Here is a 19,730-nt window from a genome sequence, read left to right on the forward strand (position 1 = left end):
AGGAGGGAGATGAGAAAAAGGAATGAAAATTTTAAAATCGAGGTGTTAGCTTCTCCAGTCAAGTGATGTAGGTTAGCGAACTGGCAGAAGCATCAACATAAAAAATTTTGAATGATGTCATATCAACTTAGAGTGTATAGAACAGTGCATATTAACTTGGAGCAGGTGGCAGTCCTAAATCTGGTTGCCTAATAACCTAAAAACTTCATAGTTTCTTCCAAAAGACAATCATCAAAGCTGATGTACCTCCGGTTGCAAATGTGTGTTAGAGGATACTCACAGGTGGTCACAGAGCCTAACCAATCTGGCATCCCCCTATTTCTGCTTTAGAAAAGATAAGTAGAAGTGTAAACTCAGCAACCTGACACCATTAAATAAATGGCAATCCAACATCTGAAAATGATGCAAAATGAGAATTCAGTTTTGGAGAAGACTCAATGCAGTATCTAGGAGCCCTAGAGTTCCATTTTATATGTTGGTGTAGGCTGCCCATAGATGCAAATACTGAGCATGAACAACCAAATAAAAGGATTAATTTAATATAAATAATTGCTAACTTTTGGCATCAGCACAAAATCTAATAGGAAATCTGGATGGATACAAATTCAGAAGAAATTGGGTGCAAGGGATCTCCACCTATTTTTCTAATTGGTTATGGTCAGAAATGAATGTACCAATGTGTGCAATTTCTTGCCATGTAATTAGTGTTTCAGAAGCACATGAATGGCTGTTTACTTACCCATGCACATTGTCTTATCAGGTGTTGCTTTGAAACCATTGCGACAGGTGCAGTAGTAGCTTCCTACAGTGTCAGTGCACTGGCCATGACTACAAACATTAGGGATATCATGACATTCATTACGATCTGTAGGCAAAAGAAACAATGTCAAAAATTGTACTAATAATGAGCAGCAATCTTTTACTTGTAAAAATGAGGATTGGTTTTAATAACTAAAAGTTAAACATCCAAATACCAAAATCTGGAACAAAACTAAAATATTAGAACATACAAGTTTGTCAGTATCTGAAAAATGAGAAGATGTAAAGCTTTTAGGTGAACACCAATCTTGCTGTAGGTTGTTGCCTCACATGTTAACCTGTCTTTTCTCTTTTCAAATTTGATGGATGTGCATTTCCAATGCTTTCTGTTTTGCTATACACTGAATACATAGAGTATTACTGCTAAACATCAGAAACTGAACTAACGTGCCAAATGTTAATTGAATAGTAATTGTACGCAGGTGGTTGGCATTCACTGTGGAGTCACCTAAAGCCTATAAATAGACACAGATAAAAACAGTGGTTATTAGGGTTCAGGTGTGTCTGTGTATAAATATGTATCTTATTGGGAAAGTTCCAGGGTCTGAAGCAATATAAGGGTTCAATTTTTTTTTAAAAAGCCAGTTAATTCTAGCTCAATGCTGACATATGCTACTGGTGTGGGATGTCCTACAGTGTGTTAGGCTAAATAATAGATGTAATCTTAGCTTGCAGGGATGTCTTGATATGTATCACACTGCCAATGAGGCAGCCATGTGATGTGATCAAGTGTTCTCAATATTAATGTATGCATAAAGAAGAATATAATATTACTCAGTAAAGTGAAGATGATTTCCCACTTAGGGCTAAATATTTCCTTTTTTGCCGCTTGAATGTATATTACAAAACAGCAAGTTTCCAGATCATGATTTTCCCTTTATTAACTTTAATGGATTGAAAATTGCAGGTTGGACATTTGTAAATCATCGATGTGCACTTCCAGTGAAAGTCAATACCAATATCAATCATGGTGCAATTTTCTGTTTCTTAGGTTAGTTCAATTTATGGAAGATGCGAAAAAAGATATTTGCTAGTTTACTATTTGTAACAAGGCAGTGGCTGTTTTATCATTTAAAGCATATATTTGACATAGCCAATGGATGTGATTCTCCTAAAAAAATTTCTAAGTGTATAATTCACGTAAACACGAGTAAATCCTGCTTGTTTTTTCAGGGAGAGTTTCAAAATCCCACACTCTGAGCACAAGTGTGATTCATGTGAAAAATCAGTGAGCGGGGCTGAGTTCTGCTGGAGAGGCTGACAGTATTGTGCCGAGCAGGCCAGCATCTATCAGAGCGGAGATCGGTACATGCGCAGTAGCCCCACATTGCCGACCTCCTAATCGCTGGCCACCACAGCAAGTGATGTGGAGATGCTGGCGTTGGACTGGGGTGGACATAGTAAGAAGTCTCACAACACCAGGTTAAAGTCCAACAAGTTTGTTTGATAGTAAACCCACTAGCTTTCAGGGTTTGCCCCTTCATCAGGTGAGTGGAGTGTTCTGGTCACACATAGAGCATATAAAGGCACTCACAGTTTACTGAATACTGATTAGAATGCGAGTCTTTACAGCTAATCAATTCTTAAAGGTGCAGACAATGCAAGTGGAGATAGCAATAAACATAGGTTAAAGAGATGTGTATTATCTTCAACATCTCAGTAAGTGAGATGTTGCAAGCCCAGGCAAGTCATGGGGGTTACAAATAATGTAACATGAACCCCAGATCCCGGTTCAGTCCATCCTCACGTGTGCAGAACTTGGCTATCAGTTTCTGCTCAGCGGCTCTGCGCTATCAAATGTTGTGAAGTCTGCCTTGGAGAACATTTACTGGAAGATCAGAGGCCGAATGCCCATGACCACTGAAGTGCCCGCCAACAGGAAGAGAACAGTCTTGCCTGGTGATTGTCGAGTGGTGCTCATTCATCCGTTGTCATAGTGTCTGCATGGTCTCCCCAGTGTACCATGCCTCGGGACATCCTTTCTTGCAGCGTATCAGGTAGACAATGTTGGCCGAGTTGCAAGAGTATGTGCCGTGCACCTGTTCTCACGTGAGATGATGGCATCCATGTCAATGATCCGGCACGTCTTGCAGAGGTTGCTGTGACAAGAGTTGTGTGGTGCTGTGGTCACTGTTCTCCTGAAGGCTGGGTATTTGCTGCGGACAATGGTGTGTTTGAGGTTGTGCGGTTGTTTGAAGGCAAGAAGTGGGGCTGTGGGGATGGCCTTGGCAAGACATTCGTCTTCATCAATGACATGTTGAAGACTTCGAAGAAGATATTGTAGCTTCTCCGCTCTGGGGAAGTACTGGACGACGAAGGGTACTTTGTCCACTGTGTCCCGTGTTTATCTTCTGAGGAGGTCGGTGCGGTTTTTTACTGTGGTGCGTTGGAACTGTCGATTGATGAGTCGAGCGTCATATCCTGTTCTTATGAGGGCATCTTTCAATGTATGGAGGTGTCTGTTGCAATCCTCCTCATCTGAGCAGATCCTGCGTACACTTCTCCGTAGGGGATGGCTTCTTTAACGTGTTTAGGTTGGAAGCTGGAGAAGTGGAGCATCGTGAGGTTATTCGTGGGCTTGCGGTACAGTGAGGTGCTGAGGTGACCATCCTTGATGGAGATGAGTGTCCAAGAATGCAACCGATTCCGGAGAATAGTCCATAGTGAGTCTGATGGTGGGATGAAACTTGTTGATGCCATCATATAGTTGTTTCAGTGATTGTTCACCATGAGTCCAAAGGAAGAAAATGTATCAATGTATCTAGCGTATAGCATCAGTTGAAGGTCCTGTGCGGTGAAGAAGTCTTATTCGAGCCTGTGCATGAAGATGTTGGCATATCAAGGTGTGAATTTGGTCCCCATGGCTGTTCCGTATGTCTGGATGAACAACTGGTTGGTGAAGGTGAAGACATTGTAGTCCAGGATGAAGCGGATGAGTTGTAAAATTGCATCTGGAAACTGGCAGTTGTCAGCGTTGAGTACTGAGGCAGTTGCAGCAATGCCACCGTTGTGGGGGATGCTGATGTAGAGAGCCGAGACATCCATTGTGACGAGGAGTGCCCCTGGTTCAACTGCTCCATGTGTGCCGAGTTTCTGTAGGAAGTCCGTAGTGTCGCGATAAAAGCTGGGGATTCTTTGTACAATGGGTTTCAGGATACCCTCGATGTAGCCAGAGAAGTTCTCGCACAGGGTCCTATTGTCTGATATGATGGGACGGCCAGGTGTGTTTGCCTTGTGTATCTTTGGGAGGCAGTAGAGATCTCCAACACGGGGAGTACATGGGATGAGAGTATGGAGGGTGCTCTGAAGGTCCGGATCAAAGGTCTCGATCAGAGTGTTGAGTTGACAGGTGTGTTCTTTGGCCAGATCTGCGGGTAACTGTCTGTCGGTATGCTTCTTTGCGGTAATCTGTTCTGTTCAGCTGTCGGTATGCTTCTTTGCGGTAATCTGTTCTGTTCAGTCTGGTGATGGCCCCTCCTTTGTCTGCTGGTTTGATGACAATGTTGTGGTTGGTCTTGAGAGCATGGATGGCGTTGCGTGGTGCTTGGATGATGTTTGGGGCTGTCTTGAGTGCGCGTTTGATGAATCTAGTGTTGACGCATCTCCTGATGGCTTGGGCATACATATCCAGTCAAGGGTAGCGGCCTTCTGGAGGAGTCCAATTGGACTTTTTCCTCTTCGGTTGCTGCACTGCAGATCTCTCTGTCGGCTGTTCCGGTTCATTGGCTGTCTCATTGTGTTTGCTGTTGGCCTCTTGGGGTTTGTGGAAGAACTCCCGCAGCCTCATTCGCTCTGTGTTCCTCTGTGTCTGCTGTGAGACTGATGAGGTCCATTTTGGTAGTGGAGCAGAAATTGAACCCTCGACTGAGAACTTTGACCTCATCTGGTTGAAGTGTGTAGTCCGACAAGTTGACAATAGACTTCTTTGGAGAGTCTGATGGTTTCTCAAGTGAGTTTCTTGAGAAACTTGGCATCACCACCAGCAACAACCAAGCCTTCCCCAGCACCATAGTAGATAACAGTACCATCGCAGGGAAGTCTATTGTCAACTTCTTCATCAACCGCACTCACAAGACAGCCCCGAACATCACCCAAGCACAACGCAATGCCATCCATGCTCTCAAGACCAACCGCAACATTGTCATCAAACCAGCAGACAAAGGAGGGGCCATCATCATACTGAACAGAACGGATTACTGCAAAGAAGCATACCGTCAACTGAACAATGAGGAACACTACAGACAGTTACCCGCAGATCTGACCAAAGAACACACCCGTTAACTCAACACTCTGATCAAGACCTTTGATCCGGACTTTCAGAGCACCCTCCGTGCTCTCATCCCATTACTCCCCGTGTTGGAGATCTCTACTGCCTCCCAAAGATACACAAGGCAAACACACCCAGCCGTCCCATCATATCGGACAATAGGACCCTGTGCGAGAACTTCTCTGGCTACATCAAGGGTATCCTGAAACCCATTGTACAAAGAACCCCCAGCTTTTGTCACGACACTACGGACTTCCTACAGAAACTCAGCACACGTAGGACAGCTGAACCAGGGGCATTCCTCGTCACAATGGATGTCTCGGCACTCTACATCAGCATCCCCCACAACAATGGCATCGTTACAACTGCCTCAGTATTCAACGCCGACAACTGCCAGTTTCCAGATGCAATTTTACAATTCATCCGCTTCATCCTGGATCACAATGTCTTCACCTTCATCGACCAGTTCTTCATCCAGACATACGGAACAGCCATGGGGACCAAATTCACACCTCAATATGCCAACATCTTCATGCACAGGCTCGAACAAGTCTTCTTCACAGCACAGCACAGGACCTTCAACTGATGCTATACGCTAGATACATTGATACATTTTCTTCCTTTGGACTCATGGTGAACAATCACTGAAACTACTATATTATGACATCAACAAGTTCCATCCCACCATCAGACTCACCATGAACTATTCTCTGGAATTGGTTGCATTCTTGGACACACGCATCTCCATCAAGGACGGTCACTTCAGCACCTCACCGTACCACAAGCCCGCAGATAGCCTCACGATGCTCCAGTTCTCCAGCTTCCACCCTAAACACATTAAAGAAGCCATCCCCTACGGACAAGCCCTCGTATACAGAGGATCCACTCAGATGAGGAGGATCACAACAGACACCTCCAGACGCTGAAAGATGCCTTCCTAAGAACAGGTTATGGCGCTCGACTCATTGATCGACAGTTCCAATGCGCCACAGCGAAAAACCTCCTCAGAAGACAAACATGGATCACAGGGGACAGAGTACCCTTCGTCGTCCAGTATTTCCCCAGAGCGGAGAAGCTATGACATTTTCTTCGGAGTCTTCAACATGTCATTGATGAAGACGAACATCTCGCCAAGGCCATCCCACACCCCCACTTCTTGCCTTCAAACAACCGCACAACCTCAAACACACCACTGTCTGCAGCAAACTACCCAGCCTTCAGGAGAACAGTGACCACAACATCACACAACCCTGCCACAGCAACCTCTACAAGACATGCCAGATCATTGACACGGATGCCATCATCTCATGTGAGAACACCATCCATCAGGTACACGGCGCATACTCTTGCAACTCGGCCAACATTGTCTACCTGATACACGCTACAACAATGGATGAATGAACACTGCTCGACAATCATCAGGCAAGACTGTTCCCTTCCTGTTGGCCAGCACTTCAGTGGTCATGAGCATTCGGCCTCTGATCTTCCAGTAAGCGTTCTCCGAAGCAGCCTTCACGACGTTCGACAGCACAGAGTCGCTGAGCAGAAACTGATAGCCAAGTTCCGCACACATGAGGATGGACTCAACTGAGATCTTGGGTTCATGTCACATTATTTGTAACCCCCGTGACTTGCCTGGGCTTGCAACATCTCACTTACTGACCTGTCTGAAGACAATACACATTTCTTTAACCTATGCTTAATGCTATCTCCACTCACATTGTCTGCACCATTAAGAATTGATTAGCTGTAAAGACTCGCATTCTAATCAATATTCTGTAAACTGTGTGGTCCTTTATATACTCTGTGTGTGACCAGAACTCTCCACTCACTTGACAAAAGGGCAAACCCTGATAGTAAACCCTGGGTTTGTTATCAAATAAACTTGTTGGACTTTAACCTGGTGTTGTGAGACTTCTTACTGTGTTCACCACAGCAAACCCATTGCTGGTCATATGACCACCCCATGGATCGATCACTGGCCCCCTGGATGTGTCTGGGACAGCCTCACCACGCCCTGCCCTGATGGCTAACCTCCCTCCCTCTGTCATTGATCCCTTTGCAGAATGGCAGTGGGATCGCCCACCGCCACTGATCTCCTCCCCATTAGGCCCCTACCCCTGCCCAATGCGCAGTGCCAAGATGCCCCATCCGGTATTGCCACTTTGCCCATTGGGCAGGGCCAAGGCTGGCAATGCCAGGGGGTAGCTCCCCTTACCCCTGACTCTCTGGGGGGGCCTCAATGCCCTCCCCCCTTTATCCCAGCGGGGTCAGGTTGCCAGTTCACCACCAGTGGGGAGCTAATATAAACCCCACTAGAGCGAAACATTCCTGGCAGGGGTGAGAGTTGTGAGTGGGGAGGCGGGTGGGGAAGAGACACTGGATTAGCAGACCTGGAGACTTCAAGCCCCAGCCTGCTAATCAGATTGAAATGAATATTTAAATTTTTTACGTAGCTCCGTGCCGATTTCTGATGCGGAGCTGATGTGTCGGAAATCTGGTGTTCGGAGACTTGCAGAGGCTGTGGCGCCCAGTAGGGAGCCTGCAAAATGACCTGTGCTTGAATCTCCCAGCAGCAGTGGGCTGGGAGAATCACCCCCCGTATGTAGAAGGTTTAATGTGTTAATCAGTTTTCCTTGAATACTGTTTAAATAGTGTCATTTAGAGCATTCTGATCTCCCCACTGTTTCTCAGAACTACTAACACATATCTCTACCCAACATGCAGAAATGAAAATAATTGCAGGAAATTAATATTTCCTTTCAATTAAAAATGGGTATTGTGGTTCACATTTTTGTTTAATGCTTTTGTTTATTCTGCCACACAAACATACACAAGTTTTCTAAAGATAAGGTAAACGTAACAACCATAACTCCGAGTTCCAAATATTTATGAAAACAAGGACTTTTTTTTTAGAAAATAAGGAAGTCAATCTGATTTACAGGGGAAGCTTTTTCATAGCTGGAAACATACAGCTACATTGAAATTTTAACAGAGATAACTTACCGATACAATGTCCTGTTGCTGTGAGCCGGTAACCTGGTAAACATTCGCAGCGATAGCTCCCAGGGGTGTTAATGCAATTAGCATTCTGTTGACATAGGGGCCCATTCTGACATTCATCCATATCTGGGTGAACAAACAGGCATTAACAAGTTAAAATGACTTTGTACCTATGTTCCACCTCAAGGTTTTCACAATCAGTAAATTTAATAGCAAAGAAGTCTCATCATCAAAACTCTAACCAAAAAAACACACAAAAAAAACAAGACTTTGTGTGTGTTTTTTTTACTATTAATCTTTGGTTATTTTTGCTCACCAATTGTGTATGCTGGAACGATAGCCTGAATCTTTAACGATACTGAAGCCAACATGTTAGAATGTTAGCGATGGTTCAACCAAGAAAGTTTGTTCAAAACAAAAGAACTACTGCTCTTGAGGGATCACTACCATTGAGTAGGGCTTATACAGATGTGAGTGTTATTGGGATGAGAAGCAAGGTTCATTTATTGACCAGCGTCTGACCATGCTCGCTGTGACATGGTGGTTAGTACTGCTACCTCATAGGGCCCGGGACTTAGGTTCGATTCCTGGCTTGGGTCACAATCTGTGTGGAGTTTGCAATTTCTCCCCATGTCTGCGTGGGTTTCCTCCTGGTGCTCCGGTTTCCTCCCACAGTCTGAAAGATTGGTGCATCGACGCCAGAGTGTGGCGACTAGGGGAATTTCACAGTAACTGCATTGCAGTGTTAACATAAGCCTTACTTGTGACTAATAAATGAACTTTATTCACTAACTAATAGGAACATAGGAATTAGGAGTTGGCAATTCAGTCCTTTGAGCCTGATCCGCCACTTAACATGATCTTGGCTGATCTTGTCCTGTTTCTAACTCCACTTTCCAGCCTGCTTCTCATAGTCCTTTATCCCACTTTTCATCAGAAGCACTTCGGACAATGAGTTCTACAGATATAAAACACTCAGAAGTAGTTTCAGCTCATCTCACTTTTGAACCTACCTCCTCTCATTTTATGTTTAAGACCTGTTCTGGGAAGATAACTGGAGGTGTATGAAGTCAGAGCAACCTTCATTCAAAGTTATCTCTAAACTCGCTTCAAAACTATTTGGTCCTGAACATAAACCTCTTGATTGTAGCCTTGGACTGGATTCTCCCCTTAAAAGTTGGGAGCCATGAGTTGAGCCATTTCCTGACATGTGTTCCTGACTTCTCAAAGTTGGGGAACTCTCATGAGATATTGGCTTCCACAAGTCAGTGTTGGACTTGAGTGCGGAACACCACCCTAGGAAAAGGCTGAAAGCAGCAATGGAGATGTGAGGTGGGTTGGTTAGAACCATCTTGGTTTGCCAGAACATTGTCTTAGTCCTGAACGTGGTTGTTTGCCCTCCAGCTGTCACCAATCTCCTACGTCCCCTCATATCTCCATGCCTCCCCACCTCTATCCTTTCCATTCTATCCTCCATATCCATTCTGCCAGTAGCCATGATGGAAAGAATCACAGAATCCCTATAGTGCAGGGGAGGCCATTTGGTCCATTCAGCCTGCATCAATAACAATCTCACCTAAATCCAGAACCTCACATATTACCCTGCTAATCCCCCTGACACTAAGGGGCAATTTAGCATGACCAATTAACATAACCTGCGCATCTTTGGAGTTTGGGAGGAAACTGGAGCACCTGGAGAAATCCCAAGCAGACAAAGGAGAACGTGAAAACTGCACAGTCACCCGAGGCCAGAATTGAACCTGGGTCACTGGTGCTGAGAGGCAGAAGCAATAACCACTGTGCCACCGTAGCATTGGACAGATCCAGTGGTTCATCGGAAGTCTCGAAGTCTTTTTGAAATGCTCCTTAAACTGACACAATAAACAAAATCTCCTTTGTAAAGCACTGTTCATCTTACATCCTCAAGAAAGTGCCACTCAATGATAGCCATTTATAGTAAAGCTTTAATCCTCTTTACACCTCTTAATCTCAGCTAGGTAAACAAATAGGCACTTAAAAACTGTAAAATAAAACAACATATTTCCTTGTCAAAGTATCAAATAAAGCAAGCCCTTCCCATTGCAACTGTCAAACAGATCCCTGTTAAGATTAATCCATTAGCCCCATTCTTAGAGCTCAATCAAGCAATCATAATGAGGCAATTTGGAAACTGCATCTATTGATATAGTTACCAGATGGCCACACCATCGATGCTTGGGTAAGCTCTTAAACTGACTATGCCCTGCATGCAATATTGACACAAGTTGAAGGCAAGTGCAGTCTTTCTTTCTTAAATAAAATCGAAGGAAATGATCCTAACAGCTCATTTTACAAATTATGAAATATTTCCATGATACCTTCACAGCTGATCAATTGATCATTGTATTGAAATCCCATGGGACATTCACATCGGAAGCTTCCAAGCTGATTAATACATACACCATTAGCACAAATACCCGGAATCCAACGGCATTCGTCAATGTCTGAAAGGAAATATATGTACAGATTTAATTTGTAAACAAGTTTATATATCACATGTCTAGGTATATTTTCTCTACTCACTAACATTAGCAAAATGTCGGTGCAACTTTGTACAAGACATTTGGATGAGTCCAGGATGAGTCAATACGCTTGGAATATTCCAGTACTGGCTCCAATGACGATGAAGACAAATTTGAAAGAAGTTGTAAATTCTTCTACTCTCAGTGGCAGAATAATGAAACTGCCACAAAGTCAGACAAGAAACCTGAACAAATAAGAGTATAAACTCTGATATTACTAATAGGGAAATAGTGCTACAAGTAGTATTGCAGCCTAGACTTCGATGAGGAGCAGGAAACCCAGTCTTATGAAATGTTTAAGATTTTGAAAGTGAACTTTTAACTCTCTAAAGCTACTTATGAACATTATGTGTTCAAAATTAGAGAGAATGTTGATCAGTGTATGACTGTACTAAGACAGAATCATCATAGAATCCTACAGTGCAGCAGGCGGTCATTTAGCCCATCTAGTCTGCATCGACCACAATCCCACCCAGGCCTCATTCCTGTAACCCCACACATTTACCCGGCACGGTAGCAGTGGTTAGCTTCACAGCTCCAGAGTCCTAGGTTCAATTCCCGGCTCAGGTCACTGTCTGTCTGTGTGGAGTTTGCACATTCTCCTCATGTCTGCGTGGGTTTCCTCTGGGTACTCCGGTTTCCTCCCACAGTCCAAAGATGTGCGGGTTACGTTGATTGGCCATGCTAAGAAATTGCCCCTTAGTGTGCAGGGATACTAGGTTAGAGGGATTAGTGGGTATAATATGTAGGGATATGGGGTTAGGGCCTGGGTGGGATTGTGTTTGATGCAGACTCAATGGGATGAAGGGCCTCTTTCTGCTCTGTAGGGTTCTATGATGATAAATCCCCTGACACTACGGTCAATTTAGTTGATACTGGCCAATCAACCTAACTCGTACATCTTTGGACTGTGGGAGGAAACCAGAGCACCCGGAGGAAACCCACACAGACACAGGGACAATGTGCAAGATCCACACAGAAGGTGACCCGATACTGAAATTGAACTTGAATCCTTGGTGTTGTGAGGTAGCGGTGCTAACCAGTGTGCCACCATGCCGCCCATCTAGCTGAATCTTGCGAGTTTAAGCAACTGAAGTATGATCTGGACAGAGATAGATGTCTTCAGAACAAGGGAACAAGGAGAGTTTTACCAGTTTGCCCCATCCATTGAATGAGGCAGTAAAGTTGTGCGAGAGCCAAGAAATCAGAATCATGCCCAATTTCTTAGCTCTTGCAATTTTTGAGAGCCAGGTATCTGACGAGATATGCCTCTTGCCAGAAATGAGCGAGCGGCTGGATAATTTATTTAAATTTATTTAAATGTTAATTTGAATGTATTTAGTGAGCCCAGTGCTCATTTGTCTGGGCTCGCTCGCCTTTATGGCCTCACTGGGAAAGGTTCTCTCCAGCAAGGAAAGCACCTGCTCCCCATGAATGGGAAACAGTCCAGTTGGCCTCACCAGTAGAGCCACAGGCCATTCAGGCCACCTGGAGAGGCCAAGGGCAATTGGGGGTGGGCGAATCCTTGAGCAGTGTCAGCCTGGACAATGCCCAGCCAGGCCTATGGGAGTGCGGGGCATGGCGGGGTGGTGCTCGCTGTGCACTCAGCAATGGCATCAGATCATGGTGGGAGGTGCTTGTTGCCACTCTGCAGTTGCGATCAGATCAGGGGAGGGGGAGCCCTGATTAGTCTGGGCGGTGAGGGTTAGATGTCCATATGTTGCGGGGCTCGCGATCGGCCATGGCCCCTGCAAAGGGATGGGGAGGGAAGCTGTTTGAGGCTGCCTGCACAAACAGGGCCTTGCAGTTGCTATTGAGCATGTGCAGAATTAGAGGATCAGCTGGCGAGTTAAGACCAACCCACTACCTGCAGCAGCTAAAAACAATCTGGACCATTTTTTCAACGATTGAGTGCATAATATTGGGCATGAAAACCTGTCCAAAAAATGGAGCAGGAACTCGCCTATTTTCACACTAGTTGGACATTTAGAATCAATCTTGTGAAATTCCACCCAACATGCTGATACAGCGCGCCTCCTGAGAAGAGAAACTGAGTCTTAAAAAAGCTAGAGATGTGTAGAAGCTCTGAGGAGATGAATTATCAGTTGAAGAATACTGATGGAAGAACAAATAAGGCTTTGCACGATGCTAAAAGGCTAAGCGCTAAAAATGGAGAAAAGGAAGAATTATCTACAGAATGATCAACAGAAAGGTAAAGGCTAGAATATTGCATGTAAATATTGCAGAGGACATCACACAGAAGAAAAGAAAGCATGTCCAGTGTGGAGAAAGCAGTGCTCTAACTGCAAGAAGCCGAATCACCTTGCATATAAGTGCTGAACAGAAGGAAAAGCAAGACTATAAAGGTTGCTAGACAGAAGTTGGTTAATGATTCTGACAGATCATTCAACATCTTAGAACAGGTTGAAACCATTAAATTTTAAGGTAAATAATGGTTGGTGGCTATTGGATTTATGATTGCAGAAGAAGAGCATCAAGTTAATGTGAAGTGCCAGATGGATTGTGGTGCTATGTGCAACATCATTAGCTCTGCAGACCTGTGTAAAATTGCTCAAGATGGTAACCTGAAAATGAAGTTGTCAAAGGAAAAGCTGATGCTCAAGGATGGTAGGTTGCACACCCCAAGAGTACAAACTAAAGTTAGTCCAATGCAATAGGCAGAAAGATGATCTACAGTTCCAGATAGTAGAAAATAAACAACATTGCCTCATCTCAGCTGAAACAAGATCTTGGACTGGTAACCCTCTTTATACCAGAAGAAATTTGCAGTTTTCTGGAATGGCATCAAGGCACTGACTGCTGAACAGATAAAAGTAAATTACTGCAGATTCTGGAATCTGAAACCAAAAGAGAAAATGCTGGGAAATCTCAACAGGGCTGGCAGCATCTGTAAGGAGAGAAAAGCTTTGACAAAGGGCCATCTGGACTTGAAATGCCAGCTCTTTTCAAGTCCAGATGGCCCTTTGTCAAAGGTTTTCTCTCCTTACAGATGCTGCCAGATCTGCTGAGATTTTCCAGCATTTTCTCTTTTGGTGACTGCTGAACAGATCTTGACAAAGTATAATGTTTTCAAAAGTTTTGAACTTTCTGGTGAACGTCATTTTGAATTAGGTGGGAGTATGAAAACAACTCATCATTTCCTGAGGAGAGTTCCAGCTGTTCTAAAGTCCAGCCTGAAAGACAGATAAAGGAGCTTGAAAAGATGGAAGTAATCAAGAAAGTGACAATACTTACATACTGGATTAGCTGCACAGCAGCAGTGAATAAAACCTGGAAAGCTGTGCATGTGCATAGATCTAAAATACTTTAATAAAGCTTTGAAGAGGTCTTACCAACCCATGTCAATCATTGAAAAAATCCTTGGTGAAATTTGTCAACTTTATCACCCTAGAGGTGAAGAATGGACAGTGGCAAGAAAAGTTGGATGAAAGCAGCAGTTTCCTGACTATGCTCTAGGTGGCATTTGGGAGATATAGATGATCGTGCAATCTCAGGCAACAGCTGCATTTGCATCCAGAGTGTTAATGAACACTTGAACGATGCTACACACAGATCGTGAAAGAGTGCTGAGTTTTTGTTTTTGCTTGTGGGCATTTCTACCGCTCTGGAGGTGTATCCTCAAAGATACTTTAGTCAATGTTATCCTTCAGGAATGGAAGCAATCACAGATGTTCTGGTAGTACATGAATGTGAAAATAGGATTGAAGAAGCCATCATTGACCACGATCAGAATTTACTGCGACTGATAGAGAGCTCGACAGATGAATCTGAAGATCACTAAAATCAAGTTCATTGTTCTTTCTAAATTTGCTATCAGAGTGTGGGCCTCTATGCAAGCTCTTTGCAAAGGATGTCCAGTGGTATTGGGGCATAGAACAAGCAGCTTTCACTCACTTAAAATAACTAGTGATGACAATGCCAGTGCTGAGGTACTGCAATGCTGGAGAAACAGTATTTGGAGCAACTCATATGCAGCCAAGACAACAGCTGCATTTGCACCCGGAGTGTTAATAAACACTGAATGATGCTACACACAGATCGTGAAAGAATGCTGAGTTTTTGTTTTTGCTTGTGGGCATTTTAATCAGTACTTTTTGGGAGAAGAAAGCGATGGTAGAGTATGAACACAAACCACTTGTAAGCAGATTTCTCAAACCATATTTTGTTTCAAAACACTTGCAAAGGATGTTACTTCATTTGCAGAGGTATAATTTGGAAGTAAAATACAAGCAAGCAAAGCAGATGCTCAGCGCTGATGCTGTTGAGAGCTGTACTCCCTTTGAAGCAAATTAACAATGCTAGTTGTCACAAAGACTTGCCATACGCCAAATAATGGTTTTGAATCAAAACAGAAAATGCTGGAACACAACTCAGCAGATCTGGCAGCATTGTGCACAAAGAAACTGGGGTAATGTTTCAACTCTATGACTTTTCTTTAGAACTGAAGGAAGGCAGAAATGTGATAGATTTTACACTATTGAAGAGGGGTGGAGCAAGCATAGCAAAATAGAAGGCCAGGGACAGGTGGGAACTCAGGAGAGATTTGGCAAAAGTCTTCTGCAAAGTGGGCATCTAGTCTGAGTTTTGTCTCTACAACATAGAGGAGACTGTAACGTGAATGGTGATTATAGTAGACCAAACTGAAGGAGATGCAAGCTGCTTCACCTGAAAGAGCTTTTGGGGTCTAGGGTAAAGACGAGGAAGGCGGTAAAGGGGCAGGTGCTTCGCCTTCTGTGATCACTTCGAAAGGTGCAGTGGGAAGGGGATGAGGAGTTGGGGGTGACAGAGGAGAGGACCAAGATGTCACAGAGGGAACAGTCCCAACAGAATGCTGAGTTGGGTTGGGCACAGTTCAGGGCCCTGTCGTTAGGTGGAGTGGGGTGGGGTGGGGAGGGGAGGGGAAGAGGAGGAGCCTTGGCTCAGGAAAAGGACATCATGTCAGGAAGGTGGCATCATTGATTCAAATGTGATGAAGGGGAAGGAACTGAGAGAATGGAATGTTGTACCATTCAATAGGGAGAAGCAGGGGGAGAGTTAATAGGAATGTAATGATAGTCAGACAGTATAATGGCAGGGGTGTGGGGGATAAAATGGTTTTATGCAACCAGGAGTAGGAATTCAATGGTTGTGCAGATGATACAAATAATATCTGTGGAGGGTGGAAAAGATTCACTATTATCTGGGAAAAGGTACTGAGGTAATTATTAGAACTAAAAGCTGACAAGTCCACAGGTCCTGATGGACATCATCCAATGGCCTTAAAAGTGGCTTCTGGAATAGCAGATGCATTGGTTTTAATTTTCCAAAATTCCTTAGATTTGGAAAAGGTCCTATCAGACTGGAAAACAGTGAAGGTGACTCCTCTATTCAAGAAAGGAAAAGGAAGAGACATAAAACAGGAAATTACAGGCCAGTTAGATAATTGACAAAGGTACCACATTAAAGGTTACTAGGCAAAATAAGAGCTCATGATATTGGTATGTTTATATGGAGAGAAATTTGGTTAGCTACTGGAAGCTAAATGGGCCTTTTATGGGTTGGCAAGACATGATGAATGGAATACCATATATCAGTGCTGAGACCTCAACTATTTACAATTTATATCAATAACTGGTTGAAGTAACCAAATATATGGTTGTTAAATATCCTGATGACACAAACATAGTAGTAAAGTAAGTTGTGAAGACGACATAAGGATTCTGCAAGGGGACATAGATAAGTTAAGTGAGGGGCAGATGGAGTATAATGTGAACTTGTCCACCTTGGCAGGAAGAATAGAAAGGCAGCATTTTTTAAAATGGCATGAGATTGCAGAACTCTGAGGTACAGAGGAATCTGAGTGTCCTGGTTCACAAATCAGGAAAAGTTAGTATCCAGGTATAATAAGTGATTAGAAAGGCAAGTGAAATGTTCTTGCAAAGGGAATGGATTACAAAAGGGTACAAATACTTTAGAGGTAGTTCCCTTGACTGACTCCCAGGCTGGCGAGGTTATCTTATGAGGAAAGGTTGAACAAGCTAGGCCTGTTTTCAGTAGAGTTTAGAAACTTAAGAAGTGATCGTACTGAAAGATATTATATCCTGAGGGGACTTGACAAAGTGGGTGCTGTGGGAAAAGCTACAACTATGGGACGCAATTTAAAAATAAAAGGTCTCCCATTTAAGATGGAATTTGAGAAGAATTGTTTTCTCTGAATGGATCTTTGGAATTCTCTTCCCCAGAGAGCAGTGGAGGAATATTTTTAAGGCAGAGGAAGACAGATTCTTGACTAAGAGGGGAGACAAAGTTTACTGGGGATGGCATAATGTGGGTCGGAGGCCACAATCAGCTACCATATTTCTGAATGGTAGTGCAGGTTTAAGAGGGGCTGAATGGCCTACTCCTGCTCATAATTCATTTGATTGCATAAAAGTTGCATTTTTTTTTACTTAGATCGGTTTAAATATAATATAGTTAACTCTTTATTAAACTCAAGAAAATTTGTCTTCTTGGTTTCTTTATGATCAGAATGCATAGAGTTAAGTACTCACTGAATTGGCAAGTATATCTTTTTCAAATAAAAGAAACCTGTTGTGGTCAAAGAAGCAAAGGGCAAAGAAAGGTGCCATTCAACCCCTCCCCACCTGGTCACAGCATAGTACAGTGTGTGAGCTCTAGATTCAATGAGAAGCAACAGTGGTCTGGAAGTCATCAAATTGTGTAGAGACATACTGAATCCAAAATGTTTTTCTCAGAGCAAGCAAAATATGCAATGAGATGCAACTCTCCAAATGCTGCAGGAAATTGTGATGAAAGAATGGTTTGAAATCATCAAAATATACTTGTTGCTATAAGACAGTATCAGACATACAGCGATGAAGTTACTGCCCATGTTGGCATCTTGTACCAAGTAAATGGTTATCTAAGGAAATAAAGAAGAGTATTAAATTTAAAGCTGATGCGTTCAGAGTGGCTAAAAGTAGTGGGCAATTAGACGATTGGGAAAAATTTAAAAATCAACAAAGAATGACTAAGGTGGTGATAAAGAAAGGAAAGATAGACTGTGAAGCTAAACTAGCACTAAATGTAAAAAAGGACAGTAAAAGTTTTTACAAATATATAAAGAGGAGGATGCTGGCTAGAGTGAATGTTGGACTCTTAGAGGATGAGAGGGGGGATTTAGCAGTGGGACATAAGGAAACGGCTGAGGCTTTAAATAAGTTTTTTTGCCTTGGTCTTCATGGAGGAGGACACGAACAGTTTGCTGGAGCTTAAAGATAGAAGGATGGTAGGATTTGAGGGCCTGAATGCGATTACTGTCACTAGAGAGGTAGTGCTTGATAGACTAACGGGACTGAAGGTGGGCAAGTCCCCAGGACCGGATGGAATGCATCCCAGGGTTCTGAAAGAAATGGCAGAGGTGCTAGTGGATGCCTTAGTAATTATTTACCAAAATTCGCTGGATTCCGGGCAAGTGCTGGGCCTCAGCTATTTACCATTTATATAGACGATCTGGAGGAGGGGGTTGAGTGTAGGGTAACAAAATTTGCTGATGACACGAAGATGAGTGGAAAAGCAAATTGCATGGAGGGTGTGGAAAGTATACAGAGGGATCTGGATAGGCTGAGCGGGTGGGCGAGGACCTGGCAGATGGAGTATAATGTTGGCAAGTGTGAGGTTATCCACTTTGGCAGAAATAATAGTAGGAGGGATTATTATTTAAAAGGCGAAAAGCTGCAGCATGTTACGGTGCAGAGGAACCTGGGGGTCCTTGTGCATGAGTTGCAAAAACCCAGTCTGCAGGTGCAGTAGGTGATCAAGAAGGCAAATAGAATGTTGGCCTTTATAGCGAGGGGATTAGAATATAAAAGTAGGGAAGTTTTGCTGCAACTGTACAGGGTAAATAAAAGAAACCTGTTGTGGTCAAAGAAGCAAAGGGCTGCAGCTGGAGTACTGTGTGCAGTTTTGGTCGCCGCACTTGCGGAAGGATATATTGGCCTTGGAGGGAGTGCAGAGGAGGTTCACTAGGCTGATACTGGAGATGAGGGGCTTGGACTATGAAGAGAGACTAAATAGACTGGGTCTGTACTCGGAGTTTAGACAGATGGGGGGGATCTTATAGAGATGTATAAGATAACGAAGGGGATGGATAGGGTAGAGGTGGAGAGATTCTTCCCGCTTAGAAAGGATATCAGGACTAGAGGGTACAGCCTCATGATAAGGTGGGGGGGGGGGGCAGTTAAGATCGGAGTTGAGGATGAACTTCTTCACTCAAAGGGTGGTGAATCTCTGGAATTCTCTGCCTGTTGAAGTGGTGGAGGCTACCTCGCTAAATATATTTAAGTCACGGGCAGATAGGTTTTTGATAGACAAGGGAATTAAGGGTTATGGGGAACGAGCAGGAAAGTGGAACTGATCCACTTCAGATCAGCCATGATCTTATTGAATGGTGGGGCAGGCTCGAAGGGCTAGATGGCCTACTCCTGCTCCTATTTCTTATGTTCTTATAACTAGAGACATTATCCCTAAACAGACTTTGTTTTTCATTCGTTCATGGATATCACTGTCTAGGTCAGCATTTATTGTTCATCCTTAATTGCACATGAGAAAGTGGTGACGTGCTACATCCTTGAACTGTTGCAGTCATCCGTTGTAGGAACACCACAATATTAGGAAGGGAGTTCTGGGATTTCCACCATTTTGATGAGAAAAGAGATGTTGGCGATTATCCATGTAAGCTATCAAGGAATTGAGTCTAGTTTAATGAAAGCAACAGAAGAGATCTAATGGCCAAGCATGGGCAATGAGATTAAGGACTGCATCAGCCAGTACAGAGCTTGTAAGAAAATTAAAAAGGCACTCATGACTCATGAAATCCCAAAAGCTAGAAAAAATAAACAGTTTTTGTGTGATGACTTTATAGACCACAGATGTGGTAACTTGTAACTACAAATGGCAGTGCATGAATTTTGTTTTTTCCTATTTATGTAAAGGGGGATGTTTGGACATATGCTTTTGTGTTCTGTGGCTTGCCACTCATATGAGGTCACCTTTGGTAAAATAAAGGCTTTGGCCAGAAC

At 43.5% G+C, this 19,730-nt stretch overlaps 1 protein-coding gene across 2 annotated transcripts in view; it reads right to left on the reverse strand.

Moving 5' to 3' along the window:
* The window catches only part of LOC145360729 (fibrillin-1-like), a 407,592-nt gene that overhangs the window by 57,982 nt on the left and 329,880 nt on the right, over nucleotides 1-19,730 (reverse strand). For both annotated transcript variants that reach the window (XM_080216108.1, XM_080216109.1), the window contains exons 43-45: nucleotides 10,447-10,572; nucleotides 8,093-8,215; nucleotides 740-865 (exon numbers count right to left, since the gene is read on the reverse strand). In XM_080216108.1, coding sequence (XP_080072234.1) covers nucleotides 740-865; nucleotides 8,093-8,215; nucleotides 10,447-10,572 — 375 coding nt within the window. The remainder of the gene's footprint in view (nucleotides 1-739; nucleotides 866-8,092; nucleotides 8,216-10,446; nucleotides 10,573-19,730) is intronic.

The sequence above is a fragment of the Carcharhinus amblyrhynchos genome, chromosome 32 (assembly GCF_965287045.1).
Source record: "Carcharhinus amblyrhynchos chromosome 32, sCarAmb.v2.hapA, whole genome shotgun sequence".
NCBI classification, from domain to species: domain Eukaryota; kingdom Metazoa; phylum Chordata; class Chondrichthyes; order Carcharhiniformes; family Carcharhinidae; genus Carcharhinus; species Carcharhinus amblyrhynchos.